Source organism: Periophthalmus magnuspinnatus, chromosome 10 (genome assembly GCF_009829125.3).
Source record: "Periophthalmus magnuspinnatus isolate fPerMag1 chromosome 10, fPerMag1.2.pri, whole genome shotgun sequence".
NCBI lineage: Eukaryota > Metazoa > Chordata > Actinopteri > Gobiiformes > Gobiidae > Periophthalmus > Periophthalmus magnuspinnatus.
The window spans coordinates 877,789-889,890 of NC_047135.1; the positions used below are offsets into that span (position 1 = coordinate 877,789).

A 12,102-nucleotide genomic window follows, 5' to 3' on the forward strand; every position below is an offset into this window, starting at 1 on the left:
CCCAATTATGAGGACGGACAGACACTGGTGTTAGCAACTTGTGTGTGGCACGTCCCCAGATGGTGGGACGATACAGAGGGGACGGCTCCGGCGTGTTTGTAATAAGGCGCTAATTAAGGATTGAAATGACAACTGTTGGCGCCGCGTTTTGTCGTCTTTGTTCATATATCATTTATTTTCCGTATAGCGTGAGTCTCTTTGTGCCGCCGTCTCCTTCACGACTTACATTTATCATCCGACAAATGTGTTTTTTATACGTGCACGAGTGTGGGCGCTTTAGTTTAGTTTTTGCTCGTGATTTACCAAAGCATTAGGGTGTGTTACGGCACGTGAAGGGGTCAAAGGTCATGAGTCTTCCGTGTTTTCCGGAGGGTCAAGTTTCATTGTTAAATTCACACGAGTGCGTCCCGTTTCACGCTGTCGTGGGCTTAAACGAGCTGTGACTTTTACATATTATTTTACATATATTACATCTACATAATGCTGCGGGCTTGTTTCCATGGAGACGTTATTGCTTTGCCTGAAATATTCCACAGTATGGACTTAAACGCACACATTTTTACAGTGAGTGGTGTCATTTCTTTGCAGATTTTCCTCATAAGTAGAGTCATTTTCCACAAAAACTGAGCTAGAAATGGATTTGATTTACAACAAAATGACTTCCTGATCCTATAGACGTTTTTTTTTTTTGCTGCGTTTGTTCCTCCGTCTTTATTATTTAAACATTTTCTTTGCCCTAAAGCGACAAACCGGCCTCTTTTTACGACTTCCTGGAGAACCTGTTTAATTTTACGGCCCGTATCAAACGCCAACGCCCATCCTCTTTGAAGCTTATGTCCGCTGTGCTAAAGTCATATCTGGCCGGTCGTCGCGTTCTTGCCCTGCGGTTGCTACGCTTATACGCGGCGCTCGATGTGAACTTCGCCGTCCTTTCCTCTGCCCACTCTCCCGGCTCCATCTGTGGTCGTCCGCTGCGCCGTGACCGCTCCGAGGCCCGGGAGACGATGGATGTGTGAGCGTGGCCCCGGGCGGAGGGGGCTTGATCTGCCTGGGAGGACGCGTTCGAGTCTCAAGGGCACTCCGCGGGACGGCACGACCACATGTAGAGACGGACACGGACGCTTCTGAATAGGCGGCGTGGAGGCGGCGCGTGACGGGACGCGGTGTGACGGGTTTAACCACAGTGAAGCCGGCGGTGTCCATCAGGGCTGTGTTTTATGAAGCGTGGAGCCCATAGATGTGTGTGTTTAGCATAATCGCCGCCATATATGCTGAAAAATGTGTCGTTTACAGGCGGCGTGCGTGAGGAGCCTCGCCAAGGACACATCGGGAGTATTAAAGGGCCCATATTACCTTAAAGGGCCCATGTGACTTTATTCTCTGATCTGATTAACGATTATGTCACGATAAAGATTAAAGTTGTTATAGATTTGAATAATTATAACTTTAACAGAGAATAGTGTGAGTGAGCAGGGCCGTCGACTGAAATTTGGAATAAGCATCACGTGGGCCCCCGTAATACAAATGAGCGTCCAATTCCGGGCCCCCTAAGACCATGGGGCCCCGGACAACAGCCCCCTCCCTCCCCCCCATTGACTCCCCTGTGGATAAGTCACTTTTTTCTGCACATCCTGGTGATAAAACGGCGATTATCTTTGTTGGCGATTATCACGATTATATAAAATGTCCCATAAATGATTAATGTCGATCCTTTTATCGCGATAAACGATGTTATTGTTTATTGTTTATTTACGCAAACATCATCGAAAAACAAACTAACGAGAGAAATCCCACGAGTATCAGCGATTAAGAAAATAAAACTGGAGGAGGAAGTGTGGACATCACAGTGGGCGTGTCACAGTGGGCGTGGCACAGTGGGCGTGGCACAGTGGGCGTGGCACAGTGGAGGTTAAACAGGGGTAAACTGACAAAATGGCGCCTTGAAAATAGTCGATTAAAGCTCAAACTCAAACATAAATCAGTCCAAACACGACTTCAGGTGAGTAAAAAGTGATAGAAAACAACTATAACCTGATAAAAATCTGTGAAAAGTGGATTTTGCAGAACAGATTTGTCTAGAAACACAAAAACCGACAGATGTTTATTTTAGTTTGGCGTCAAAACCATAATGAGCCCAGTCCCAGAGTAATATCACATGTTTCTAATATTGTAACGCTCAAACTGTCAGTGACACTTGAGTGCACTTCCTGACAGATCCGTCCTATATGAGGCAGAGGCGTCAGCCCCACCCACCCCCACCCATCTACACCACGGCAAATAATGAAAAATAGCATTAATAATGTATGCAGAGGTGATATGGGACTTGTCCTTTGTGCTGATCCACTGTTTTTATAAGATCCCTCCATCTGTTGACGGGGTCTCTGGGGTAAAGGTGATGAAGAGCTCCGTGACGCATCATCGTCCTCGTCCACATTAACGCTCTCGCTATGGACCCGTGTTTACCCCGCACTCCATTGTCTCCTCCTCTCCTTCAGCTCACAGGGGGATCGTACGCTCTCATCCGCCAATTGAGGTCAAGAAGGAGCAAAAATCCACACGCCCCCCCTCCCCTCCGCGTCCTCGCCCTCCCACGGACTCGGCCGGTCAAAACGGCGCTCGCTGCGATCTCTAGGAGTCGGTGCAAAGTGCTGCGCCCTCAGTCACTGTTATTCTGTAACTGCAACTATTAGAGTTTTGTCTCCTGTGAGGCAAAGGTCAAACAGGAGAAAACACAGCAGAAAAACCCGGGTCCTGCTCCGAGCTGCACCGAGCCTGAGCTGGAGGATTATGTAACGTAAAGATCATAATTAAAAATAATTACCGACTATTTTTCTCCATGAAAAATTCAGACACATCCACACACTGTTATTTTATTATTATAACTGCAGTTTGAAGGAGCTCTCGTGGCGCAAAATATTACACTAATTTGCAGGAAAAAGGGCAATGCATAAAATTATAATTAAAATAGAAGTGAAAATCGTCAGATTTATGTGGTTCAAAATACGGTCATTAGAAAAATGTATCACTGCACCGTCAGATATGAGACCAGTGTGCGACGTGCTATGGTCTACTTATTTTATTTTTATTTATTTATTTTTTTTATTTTAATGCATTTATCATCATCATCATTATTATTATTATTATTATTATTATTATTATTATTATTATTATTATTATTAGTTTTTATTATTTAGTTTTATTTATTTATTTATTTTAGTTTTTTATGTTTTATTTATTTTATTTAATTTTTTTTATTTAATTTTATTTCATTTTTATTTCTTCTTCATTTTTATTTTTATTTCTTCATTTCGAGCGTCTCATTCACGCCCAAAGCACATCTCACAGATTTGTTCCTATTCAATCTCAAAAAGGAGGAAAACGTATTAAAAACCTTTTCTTTACCCTAAATCTTTACTTGTTTTGTTGTGGATTTCTTTAACTTAAATGTTTTTTCATGGAGACGTCTGCGGCGTCAGACCCGACCTTCGTCTCACCATCTGTCGTTCTGTCCAGCGCCTCGAGCCACTTGGACTAAACTGGTACTAAACTGATTATTTTGATGGTATAAATACACTGTATGTTCATTTGTGTAACGTATTGTCCAGAGTATGAGTCACACCAGCCAAAAAATGCATAATAATAAAGAAAAAAACCTGTACTTCACATATAAGTCACGCCCCAAACTATGAAAAAAGTGATTTATATTCTGTAAAATACAATAAATACTCTGTGTGTTCACTCTTCAGCTGAGGGTGAGACGACACTATGAGGAACAACAGCTCTTTTTTAAGGATTGTGCAAAATGATTCAATAAACCCGACTCTATTTGATATTTTTTTAAAGGTTTTACTTTTAAAAATTCCACAGCAGACGCCATTAAAATGTCATTAATATGTTTGAGCTTTTGAGCAGCAGAACAGGCTCCTTCATCAGAGGATTTCAATATTCTTTTTCCTACTATTTTACTATTCCTATTATTGTTTCAATTAACTTGAGCGATAATTGTCAACACAATTAAAAGTCTATTAATTGCACCGACATAATCAAAACTGTGACTGGTTCAGAGAAGATGAAACTTTTGTGTTTTTTGGTTCGATCAAAACTCATCCCTCACTTTTCCTCATTAAACGTCTTAACTATTCAGATTTCAGAGACGAAAGCTGAGTTTTGGGTCCATGCTAATGTTAACAACAACTAGCATGCTAACAGCACACTTCCAGGTAATTGGTCTGGTTCAAAGAAGATGAAACTTTTGTGTTTCTTGGTTTGATCAAAACTTATTCCTCATTTTTCTCATTACTCATCTTGTTCATATTTCAGAGACAGAGCAGAACTTTGGCGTCATGCTAATGTTAACAACAACTAGCATGCTACCAGCGTACCTCCTGGTAATTGGTCTGGTTCAGAGACAAGTGAACCTTTGTGTTTTTGCTTTGATCAAAACTCATTCCTCATTTTTTGTCATTACACATCTTAATTATACAGCATTGAGAGACGAGAGCAGGGTTTTGGCTCCATGCTAATGCTAACAACAACTAGCATGCTAACAGCGTACTTCCAGGTAATTGGTCTGGTTCAGAGATGACTAAACTTTTGTGTTTCTTGGTTCGATCAAAACTCATTCCTCATTTTCCTCATTACTCATCTTGTTCATATTTCAGAGACCAGAGCAGAGTTTTGGCGTCATGCTAATGCTAACAACAACTAGCATGCTAACAACAGCACTTCCTGGTTCACAGAGGATAAACACACTGATAACTAGATGCAAACAGCACAACACAGCGGTCTCATTTTGACTCTAAGAGCTGCTTTTATAAGAAAAACCAGCCCCTTTAAAGTCAGGCTAACATTTAAAGTCCCTCCTGGCCGCACGCCGCACGCCGCACGCCGCACGCCACACGCCGCACGCCGCAGAGCCTCAGAGCCGCACGTCCTCTCTATAGGAGCGGGGAAAGTGCTCTCGTTGGCATCTCCTCTTTTACCTCTGGATCAGGGCGACACACAGAGTCTCCCACTGTCTCTGTTTAGATCGTCCCCCGACTGATCCTGCTCCATAAACTCTACTTTATGTTTATCTGAGCCTGACTGGACGTTTACTATTCAGAGACTAAACCCGGGCTCAGTGTGAGTCTCAGCCGCACAACCACACAACACTCGCACAATACGCCTGTGTAATACAACTGGCCGTTAGCCGGACGCTCTCTCCTCGGCGGTTGTGAGCGAATACAAATTTCTAACATTTTAAGCGTCGTGTGTCATGTCTAAAATAAAACAGCAAAGACTTTTCCAGCTCAGGAGGAGGTTCATAAACACAGAGTGAAGCTTCAGAAAACATCACTCAGCTTTTATTTCCGGACACTCGACCTGCTCCACTGGTCACATCTGGTTTCTAAAGTGAAGCTAAAGTTAAAACGTTAGATAAATAAACGTTCTTGTTCACGAGTAAAGCGGAAGAGCGTGGATGGATAAACGAACTTTCCTACGACAACGGATATTTTTTTAGCTTATTCCAAACGCAGCGAGTTAAAGCTTTTTCCTCGTGCATTTTGTCGACTCTGGAGACACGACGACGGACTTTGGAGACACTTTTATCACTCGGTTTGAACTCGAACAACTGGAACATTTCAGTTTAAAAAGGAGCCATCGCTTTTTTATCGAAACAATCACGATTTCACTGTAAAAATCATGAATTAAACAACTTTTAACTGTGACAGACGCCAAGACTTTACTTTAGCAATGTTTAAAATACATTAGCTGTGGTTAGCTTAGCAGATTGTTCAGTTATGTTTCCTGTCATGTTCCGATTTCTTGGTGAACAACTCAGAATAACCGAGTCAATACTGTAGGGTCACCACCACCCATCTTTGGCTCCTCCCCCTCGTCCCACAAACCTCGAGAGTCACATTTTTCATGAATTATAGAACGAAGTTTGATTTTTCTCTCAAGATTTTTGCTGTAGAGACTTTGAGAGTTGGGATTTTTTTTGGTAATTTCACAAAAAATCAACACCACAGAGTTATTTTCGACGAGTTTTGTCAAGTACGTCCCTCCGTGTCGCTCCACGTTACTCAACAACATCCTCGTTTTGTCCAGTTTGAGTTTGCTCTGTATCGCTTTTGGTTTCTTTCCTCTTCAGACCTTCGTTTCATAACAGTTTAAACGCCCAAAACTGTATAAATGTGTTTATTACGAGACTTTACGGGACGGCGACGACCGACCGACTCAACATCTCACTTTTAATCCAAGATCTAAACATCGTCTAAGTCTAAAAACACTAAAAACACACACAAAAAGCTGTATTTTACCATCGTTGCATCGTACATTCTCATATTTATCCTTTCCCCGCACAAATAAAACACATAAACTCGCTCTTTGACTCACCGATGAAGTACGACAGCAGGATGGCGAGGAGGGCGGCGGCTGCGATGGCCGACACCGCGGCGCATTTCCAGCTGCAGTACTTGGACGGTTTCTTTAGCTTGAACGCCGATCGGGAGAAGGTGTTTCTAGGCAACAGGCGAGGGGGCGGAGAGTACACGGTCCCGGAGGTCAAAGGGTAACCGGGGGAGGAGCTGCTGAAGAGGGGCGTGGTCCCTGATGACGTCTTGAACAGGAAGTGCCTGCGGAGAGAAAACGGGACGAGGTGAGGCGGAGAAACACGATCTGAGTTTGAGTTTTTAACCAAACACCGCGGAAAAGTGAGCACATGGTTCAATAACTCTGCTCAGAATGTTCCACAGTTCGGCTTTAAACATCTACAGTTTGTCCATGAAGGTGGCGCCCCCTGGCCACGTTTTTTTTCTTTTTTTTTTCCTTTTTTCAGCTTAAACAAAACATTTAATTTAATGGATTTAATTTAACGTATAAAGTCACAAATGTTTTCTTCTTTCCGCTCCTTTTTGAGCTTAAATAAAAAAAGGAAAAAAAGTGAAATGTGCATTAAATGAACTGGACACATGTGCTCGAAAAAAAGAAATAAAATGAAATGAAACTGAAATGAAGATCCATGCCTGATCTATGGAAAGGCGAGCCAACACACAGCAACATCACATTGTATTTTTGATGTTTTTTTTTCTTTTTCCCGCTCCTTTTCGAGCTTAAATAAGAAAAAAAAAGAAATGAAATGTGAATCATGCATTAAGTCAACTTGACACATGTGCTTGAAAAAAAATAATAAAAAAAAAATATATAAATAAATAAATAAATGAATGAATAAATAAAAAAAAATAAAATAATAAAAAAAAATAAAATAAAAAAATAAACTGAAATGAAGATCCATGTCTGATCTATGGAAAGGCGAGCCAACACACAGCAACATCACATTGTATTTTTGACGTTTTTACGCTTTTAAACTGATAAATGCATCATAAACACATCTGTCTAAAGCCAAACTGCAGCACTTTCAGACAAACTGGAGGCACCAGCAATAAAATTATTAAGAACATTTTTACATTTGCATTTTAAAAAAGTAAAGAAACAACAAGTTTAGTCTCAAACTGAAAACTTCAGTGAAAACACATCAGAGCGAATCCAACGAGGAAAAAAACAACGAGGACAGAAAAGTATCTACGTAAAACACAAAGATCAGGATTAGGTTCTGATGTTTCAGCTCAGATACTGATATCGATGCAATCTGCCGATACCCAATACCCGATATCAACGATACCAGACAGAGACACAAAACGGCTCAGATCCAACTGTTTTACGTAACTGTTTCTTCTTCACATCAAACTGAACAACTTTGTATGAATAAAAGTTCAAACATTAAGACACGTTTAGCCCAAAATCCCGCCGTAAACCGTCTTTTCCGGGAGTATCGCGCCGTTATTCCGCGCCGGTATCGGTATCGGCGCGTCCCTCGTTATGATATAAGTTGACGTTTCGAAATAAGTCTTGGAAAAACTTGGAGGAAGGTAAACATAAAAAGGACACTTCAATCTGCCGTCCAATCACTCCAGACGCCGAGGTCACACACGGGCGCGGCGCCAATCTCCCGTTCCACTGGACCCTTCGCGCCGTTTGGGTCTGATCATTCTTCAACTGATTGTGTCTCCGATTCGTTCCGGTCCAAGGCCTCGTTTTAACCTCCACCTCTCTCCACCTTTTCTATATATATGTTTCCATCTTTTTGTGATTTTTTTTTCCACGTCGGCCCCGCCTCCCGCGCCCCCCGCTCCCGACCTGGACGTGCGTACGGGGATCGCCGCCGTGCGTTTTTCCGGTCCCCACTTGGCCGCCGGGGTCAGAGCTCAGGAAGAGGATAAAAGGGGGATTTGAACCGTCATCCCGAGCCGGTATTACCCATTATGCTTTGCTATTCTGCACCTGCTCCTCCAGCCTCTGTCCTCCGTTTTTCCATTTCCAGAGCCATCACTCCATCCTGTCACGCTTCCCCGTCCCTCAAAGAAGAAACGATATGGAGCCTGATGTTTTTCGGAGATATTTTGGTGTTTTGTTTGTGTATTTTTCCGTCTTTGCGAGGCCTTCACCTTAACGCCGAACATTAAACCAGATCATTATTTCCTCCGTGTCGTCGCATTAGTGAAAGTGACGTGTTAGAGCTTTGTACAGTCGTATAGAAAACAACATTTTTGCTCTTTTTTCCCCGTATAGATTTTATCATTTTGAGAGTGTATCATTTCAAATATGCAAAATGAAGCACAGATGTTGTTTGTTTGTAATTCACCCAAAATAATCGTGTGTTACTGTGCAGTTTTTTGCAGTTTTTGAACAATAAAATGCAAAACTTTTTATTTTGTCCGTGTAAATAATCCCTAAAAGTCGCCTTAATAAATCCTGTTTGGTCTGTTGTTCTCATGTTATTCATGTCTATCTCTAATTTTATTTTCAAGCAAATCTTTTTTAACTTATATATTATTATTATTATTATTATTATTATTATTATTATTATTATTATTCAGTGTTTTGTACTGCACTTTATCACAGAAGAAAGTTCAGAATTAGTGAAGTTGTGTCACTGACAACGGCAATAAAAGTCTATGATTCTAAACGGTAAATCGACACATTTTTATGTTTTTACAACTTAAAGACTCAAAATGATTTACATCAAGGAAACACTCACACATCCATACATGAGGGGGTGAAGTGTCCTGCCCAAGGACACAACAACAGCAACAATCTGTGGAAGATGGAACCAGTGACCAGTGATGTTTATGTTGAAACCATGTGATTTATGTCAAAACTCAAAAAGTGAAAGTTTTTGGCAAAATCTGTTTTTTTTTGTTTTTTTTAAGCAACAGCAAAATGTAAATAAAGACTCGAGTCTAAATGATGTAAAACCCAAAGACTCGAGACGTGGACGGGACGTCCCTGGGCCTTTATGAGACGTCTTCTCTACAGAACTTTTACCTCGACTCTGGAACTTTGGCCCAAAATGAAAAAAAGGAGAAAAACAAGATCCTGAAAAACTTTCCAAGGACGAGTCACAGAATCGACTTTTGTTTCTTTTTGGCTCCGAGGAAGAACTGCCCCGACTCCAGGTGGTCACACAGAGGACGCCCCGAGGTGAGAGGAGGATCAGAGACGCCTCAGCCTCTGTCTCCCCCTCTGTCTCACCCTCTGTCTCACCCCTCTGTCTCCCCCCTCCCCCTCTCTCACTGAGAAAGACGGGAGCTTTTTTCCTTTCCCACTCCTCTGTTTTGTTGAGGATATTGTCTCGTCTTGTTCAGTTTTTGACCTTGAAATTGGGGAAGGTCAAATTTAAGAAGAGTAGAAAGAAAAACTGATGAAACAACTGGGACGAGGAAGAATCACACCGACCAGGAACACACAGGGAGGTATTTTACAGATAAAGAACATCCCCCACATATAAACATGGTCCTGGTTTAGTCCTGGTTCAGTCCTGGTTTAGTCCTGGTTTAGTCCTGGTTTAGTCATGGTTTAGTCCTGGTTTAGTCCTGGTTCAGTCCTGGTTTAGTCCTGGTTTAGTCCTGGTTCAGTCCTGGTTTAGTCCTGGTTTAGTCCTGGTTCAGTCCTGGTTTAGTTCTGGTTTAGTTCTGGTTTAGCGACTGAAAAACTCCTGACCTCTGTCTGTTCCAGTTTCAGTCCAGGTCTGGACACATTATGCACTGACCATTGCAGGACGCGGCCGGTGCCTTTGCAGAGGTCATTTTTTTATTTTAATTCCTTAATTTTCAGCAATTCTACCAATTGTTTGTGTAATTTTGTGCATTTTGGTCCATGTGTTTAGTTTTCACAGCTCACAGTCACTTCTGTCTCTCTCTCTCTTTCTTTCTTTTTTTCTTTCTTTTTCTTTCTTTATCCCCTTCTCTCTCTCTCTCCCTCTCTGTTTCTCTCAGTCTCTGTCTCTCCCTTTCTTTCTCTTTCTCTCTCTTTATCCATTTTTCATCTCTCTGTCTCTCCCTTTCTTTCTTTATCTCCATCCCTTTCTCTCTCTTTCTCCCACTCTGTCTCTTTCTTTCTTTTTCTCTCTCTTTATCCCTTTCTCTCCCTCTCTATCTGTTTCTCTCAGTCTCCGTCTCTCCCTTTTTTCTCCCTTTCTTTCTCTCTCCTCTTCACTGTCCTCCTCTCTCTCTCCTCTTTCCCTCTTTCCAGCCATCTTTCTTTTCACCACTGACCAGAGAAAGATTACATCCTCTCATCCCCTCTTTCACTCTGTCTCTCCTCCCTTTTCCTCTGTCTTCCTCTCTCTCTCTCTCTTTCCCTCTTCAGAAGATTACATCCTTTCCTTCCCTCTCTCTCTTTCAGTTACTTCTTCACTTTCGTCTCTTCTGTTTGTCATTTTCTCTCTTTTGTTCCATGTTTTTTCACTTTTCTCCATCGTTCTTCTTCGTCTCCGGTGCTGATCTGTCCGTACTTTCCCTCCGTCTTCACGTTTTACTCTCGCCGTCTCTCGTCTCGTCTTAAATCTCGCCGTGACTCGTCTAAACAAACATCACATTTTCTCTAAACGTCGTTAATCTGCTGCTTTTAATCAGCGTCTTCATCATTAACAAAGAACAAATATTATGAATCAGACTCTCGTCTTTACGGCCTCATTAATTTCTTCAAATGTTTGTTCCTTCGATGTAAAGAGCGTCGTTTCAGAGCCATATGCTGTAAGCTAACGCGGCGAGCACTATGGTGCGGCGCGGCGGGGAGCGGCGAGGAGCGGCGAGGAGCGGCGAGGAGCGGCGAGAGGCTGTGAGCTTAACCCGTTCCTGAAGTGCGCTGTGATTGGCTGCTGTCACTTTACGTTAGCGTACATGTGGTTAGCGCGCCGTTATTTGGCCTCGGGGTTTTTCCTGAGTCGTTCCCCAGAGCGACTCTGAGTCAGGGCAGTCATGTGACCTCAGCGCGCTGGTCATGTGACCTCAGCGCGCTGGTCATGTGACCTCATCTGTGAACAGAACCAGACGAGTTCTCAGTTTCAGTGAGTTTGAATGGTGAAGTATTAGGACTGTTGCCGTAGTGATTCACAACTGAAAACTAAATAAACTGAAACCACAATAAATCTGAATGTGAAAAACACTCAGAAAGTTTCTCTTTTGTATTAGAATTTATTTAAAAAGACAGACCAGTCCTAATGTAGTCCTGGTTTAGTCCTGGTTTAGTCCTGGTTTAATCCTGGTTTAGTCCTGGTTTAGTCCTGGTTTAATCCTGGTTTAGTCCTGGTTTAGTCCTGGTTTAGTCCTGGTTTAGTCCTGGTTTAGTCCTGGTTTAGTCCTGGTTTAATCCTGGTTTAGTCCTGGTTTAGTCCTGGTTTAATCCTGGTTTAATCCTGGTTTAGTCCTGGTTTAGTCCTGGTTTAGTCCTGGTTTAGTCCTGGTTTAGTCCTGGTTTAGTCCTGGTGTAGTCCTGGTGTAGTCCTGGTTGTCTTTGTTTCCTCCTCTTCTGCGATCTTCCTCTTCTTCTTCTTCTCCTCTTTTCCCCTCAGACTCTGTGGTACCTCTTCTTCTGCACTCCTCCTCCTCCTCTCCTCCTCCTCCTCTTCCCCTCAGACTCTGTGGTACCTCCTCTTCTTCTGCGCTCTTCCTCCTCTCCTCCTCCTCTCCTCCTCCTCTCCTCCTCCTCCTCTCCTCCTCCTCTCCTCCTCCTCCTCCTCCTCTCCTCCTCCTCCTCTCCTCCTCCTCCTCTCCTCCT

At 42.6% G+C, this 12,102-nt stretch overlaps 1 protein-coding gene across 1 annotated transcript in view; it reads right to left on the reverse strand.

Moving 5' to 3' along the window:
- Nucleotides 1-12,102, reverse strand: part of tenm2a (teneurin transmembrane protein 2a) — a 369,550-nt gene that overhangs the window by 119,454 nt on the left and 237,994 nt on the right. The window contains exon 5 of the mRNA XM_055224657.1: nt 6,382-6,620. Coding sequence (XP_055080632.1) covers nt 6,382-6,620 — 239 coding nt within the window. The remainder of the gene's footprint in view (nt 1-6,381; nt 6,621-12,102) is intronic.